Genomic DNA, 4,971 nt, shown 5'->3' with positions numbered 1-4,971 from the left:
TAATGGCAGCTGCTATGATCAAATTAATCAATTTCAATGTCAATGCTTACCTGGATATACTGATACAATGTGCCAAACTAATATCGATGAATGTTCTAGTAATCCTTGCTACTTTGGATCTTGTTTAGATAACATTAACGGTTATCACTGTCGATGCAATCCTGGATATACTGGTCGATTATGTCAGACTGAAATCGATGAATGTCAAAGTAACCCATGTTATAATAACGCCACATGTATTAATCAAATTAATCGCTATCAATGCAGTTGTATTCAAGGCTTTACAGGTATACATTGCCAAACTGATATCGATAATTGCGATCCCAATCCATGCCATGATGGAAATTGTACCGACTTAGTCAATGACTATACATGTACATGTCCGGAAGATGTATTAGGTAAATCGTGTTTAGACAATTGCACACTTAATCCATGCCAAAATGGCGGACAATGCCATGATCAAGCCATCGACTATTCTTGTCAATGTTTACTCGGATTTACAGGTCAAGATTGTCAAATTAACATCGACGATTGCGTCAATGTACCATGTCAAAATAACGGAGTCTGTATAGATGGAATTAATCGATATACTTGCCAATGTCCGGCTGGTTATACTGGACAGCAATGTCAAACAGATATTAACGAATGCTTTAGTAATCCGTGCCAACATGATGCAGCATGTATCGACAATATTAATCAATATCAATGTCAATGTCTACCTGGCTATACTGGCAATCACTGTCAAACTGAAATTGATGAATGTTCGAGTAATCCTTGTGTTTACGGGACATGTAATAACTTAATTAATCAATTTAACTGTTCTTGCTCTACTGGCTATGATGGTACAACATGCAATCATGATATCGATGAATGTCGTTTTCGACCATGTGTTAATTTGGTAGTATGTGTTAATTCTCCACCTGGTAGTTATACATGCTACTGCACTTCTGGTTATACGGGTCGTCATTGCCAGAGTAATATTGACGAATGTGCATCGTCGCCTTGTGTTCACGGAACATGCCAAGATGATATTAATCGTTATCAATGTTCTTGTACTGATGGCTATACAGGTGTTCATTGCGAAACTGATATTAACGATTGTCTTGCACTTCCATGCAGAAATAATGCGACATGTGTTGATTTAGTAGGCGACTATCATTGCAATTGTACTCAAGGTTTTCATGGCAAACAATGTCTTGAAGAAGATCGAGAATGTGATAGCAATCCATGTCAAAACGGTGGAACATGTCAAGATTTAGTTAACGGCTATCAATGTCGTTGTCGAGATGGCTATAACGGCACTAACTGCCAAAATAACATTAATGATTGTACACAGTCGCCATGTCAAAATGGAGGAAATTGTACAGATTTAATCAATGATTATACTTGTACTTGTCCTAATGGCTACACGGGTAAAAACTGTTTGAGTAATATCAACGAGTGTTCTTCAAATCCATGCTTAAATTTTGGATCTTGCGTCGATTTATTAACGGCTATCAATGTCATTGCAGGTACACTAGAATTTAGTAAATTAACTAATTATACGATAATGAAGTCAAAATTTTTACACATTATATGGCCAATAAATCTAATCTACTGATATGCAGTAGAATAATTGAAAAATAGATATTCAGATATTAGTATTGATGGTATAGAAAAATATAGTGATTTCAGCTAATTACAGTAGTAACGTATGTTGAGAATGTAATAGTAATATGAAGTAAAGAGCTAATCTGATAAAGTGTTACAATACCCATGCAACACAGCAATTTGTATTATATTTATAAGATCTAAAGCTACTCTAGTTCGTAATAACTAATTAAAATCTAATTTTAATTTATCTTTAAATATCCAAGTAAAACCATTAAATCAATTTAGTGGTTAATAATATATTTACAAATCTAGCTGTTAATTATACTTGCTTTAATACGATTGAATTTTATTCTTCTAATATAAATCATACATTACAGGCTTGGACTTACTGGCTCCCTTTGCGAAACCAATATCGATGATTGTGCTTCTTCTCCATGTATCAATGCTTCATCTTGTATAGATGATGTCAATTCTTTTACTTGTGTGTGCATTGCTGGTTTTACTGGCAATCTATGCCAAACGAATATACAAGAATGTGATTCCAATCCTTGCTTTAATAACGCTATATGCAGTGACTTAGTCAATGCATACAGTTGCCGCTGCAGTTCAGGATATACAGGAGTTTTATGTCAAGCTGCAATTAATGAATGTGCATCGAATCCTTGTCTTAATCAAGGCACATGTGTTGATCGCATTAACGCATATCAATGTATTTGTACTTCTGAATATACTGGAATGAATTGCAATACTAGTAGGCTATATCTTGTGTTTATAATTACAACTGAGCATTTTTCTTTCATCATATCTGAATTTGTATATATTTATGCATAGGTGTCTATCGATCTTGTACAATTTCTAACCAGACCTATAAGCACGGAGTTTCTTTTGATAACGAATGCAATCGATGCCAATGTAATAATGGAATTGTATCTTGTACTAAGGTATTCACGTCGATCTCTATCTTTTTCTTATGATTGGACATGATCAACTCTATTCTAGGTTATTTCATATATGCTTTTTTTCAGGTGTGGTGTGGACCAACTTATTGTACAAATGCAACGTGCGGCCAAGGACAAGGTCTATGTGAAAGCATAACTGCCCTTGACTGTTTAAAGTCACCTTGTAATGTTGCAATATGTGCTAATACTCGCAAAGGACTTTCATGGATAACCTGTTACCTGACGGTTGTGTTCGAGAAGCTCGTTTTATGAATATAACTAATTTGAAAATGGTATAGGTTCAGTCTAGCTTCTCTTACCATTAAATTATACATTATATGTCTAAAAAATAATGATCGATACCTAGCATAATTTCTCTTTTAGGGTGCAACTATCCAACGTATATGTGATCGACTACGTAATCTTACCTTATTAAGAAGTTATAGTATCTCTCAAGATTTATATCTGCAATGTAAAGTCAACTCTAAAAGTAATACTTTCGCAATTATCACGTTTGCTATGGTAAGTTTAAAAGAATAATAGATTGTAACTTTCGACCTATTATAATTTAATTTTTCCAAAATAATATACGAGTAGCGCTAAATTAAGTCGTTGCCGTAAGATAGATTTATCTCGTTGGCTTATTTTAGCTTTTATTCTTGCATAACTGTATTAGCTATATGAATTCAATGTAATTTCATTACAATTATTCAGCCTTATACTCTTGTACCATAAACAACTATTTTTGTTATATGAAGTCAATATAATTTCAATTCTTTCACTTTCATAATATAGCAAAGCAAGAAAAATACTCAGATAGCTCAAGAAGCTATGAATTCTTTATTAAATTACATCCAAAACCCGAATAATACTGCTTTAGTTGAACTTGGAGTGGTATTTTCAACATTACCACCGTCGACGCAAAATACAGGTATTGGCATGCATTTTAAACGTTATGTCAAACTAGCCTCGAATATGTCAACAAATTATAATGAAATATTAATACGATCAAATCACTTTTAATAATCAAGGATAACTTTTATCTGCGCCTAAAAATAATCTACCTTTTTACCATAAGTAAATTAAATACAAACGAGTACATTAACATGATGAAATAATAAGCATCTCCATAACCATTACTATTTAAATACGAATATAACCTTAAATTTTTGCTAACGTATTGCACACTACGTGTATCATGCTCGTATACTGCGAAATTTCCACGAGTTGCGCTAGATTACGACTATACTTATTTTTTTATATTGAATTAATGTTACTTTACTTTTTTGTAAGTAAAAGCAAATCTATTTCTTCCCATTATAATTATTATGTTGGCTTAGAAAAGACTTCGATTTATCTAAGAAAGTAAATTCGGCCACTTAATCAGATCTATACCTCATTTAAATTCATTTTAATACTTCTACTGAGGCAAAGACCTCGACGATTACTCGCGATATTATAATATACGGGTATAGCTTTTAATATTAGTAATACTTAATCTCAAATTTATTATGGAAAGCAAATATTAATGGATAATCATCCTTATATTTTATTAAGTTTTCTTTTACTACCAATTCTACAGCAACAAATTCTGTAGTTTCCCTACTGAGGCTTTAATTTATCCATGTCCGAGCGTATAAGCTCAATCTCTATTATAGACAATCGATATTACACTAATGCACAGACGTCTTTGCATGGAAGTGAAATTTCTTTTTCTTTCATTTTCTCACAGCTACAATCACCATCGTTATTCCCATAGTTGCCGTTATTTGCATTTTATTACTGCTTGGTTTTAGCTATTACTGGTTTACCTACCGCAAAGGTAGGTCATTATTTGGTCGATGGCAATCGAAAGATATTGAATCACACGTGCCTCCTATTAACGTAACCGATAATATCTATCGTAATCAATTAAATTTGGATAATGGTAATACTCGTAGAAGTGATTATTATGAGCCACTTGGAAATGATTATGATATAACCTTAGTGTCATCGAGATCAACCGATAATGTATTATTAAATCGATCAGAATCTCGTACCGGTACTTCAAATTTGCAATATCAAGATCCTGATGGAACCATAATCAATAACCAAAGATTTATTCGACGCGACTCTGGCAATTATATGCCTTTAGAGTTTAACTATCCATCTGAAAATTCAACCGATAATGCAATCGACAATACTGTTACTAATCAAATATCTAATCACGAAAATTATCAAGTGACAAGACCATCGGCATTTCCCGATTTGGCTGATGAAGCGGAAACTGCCTTTGCTCGTAATCAGGACTCTGAACATATCAACAACGGGGAAGACGATCCCGTCTATATCTATAGCGATAGCAACGATAATTTAATTGTTGCCCTCAATGGCGCTCACAGCTCTAGCTCGGGTGATATTCAAAGCAATAGTACAAATAGGCCGTTAATAAATAAGAGTA

At 33.4% G+C, this 4,971-nt stretch overlaps 1 protein-coding gene across 1 annotated transcript in view; it reads left to right on the top strand.

Moving 5' to 3' along the window:
• TRIADDRAFT_34361 (uncharacterized protein) overlaps nt 1-2,424 on the top strand; it is a gene marked incomplete at both ends in the record, with an annotated part of 6,174 nt that extends 3,750 nt beyond the window's left edge. The window contains 2 exons of the mRNA XM_002118498.1: nt 10-1,440; nt 1,971-2,424. Coding sequence (XP_002118534.1) covers nt 10-1,440; nt 1,971-2,424 — 1,885 coding nt within the window. The remainder of the gene's footprint in view (nt 1-9; nt 1,441-1,970) is intronic.
• Nucleotides 2,425-4,971: the final 2,547 nt, after the last annotated feature.

This window comes from Trichoplax adhaerens, genomic scaffold (assembly GCF_000150275.1).
Source record: "Trichoplax adhaerens TRIADscaffold_140 genomic scaffold, whole genome shotgun sequence".
Taxonomy (NCBI): domain Eukaryota; kingdom Metazoa; phylum Placozoa; class Uniplacotomia; order Trichoplacea; family Trichoplacidae; genus Trichoplax; species Trichoplax adhaerens.
The sequence above is the reverse complement of the archived record's forward strand: the minus strand, read 5'-3'. Positions and strand labels throughout refer to the sequence as shown.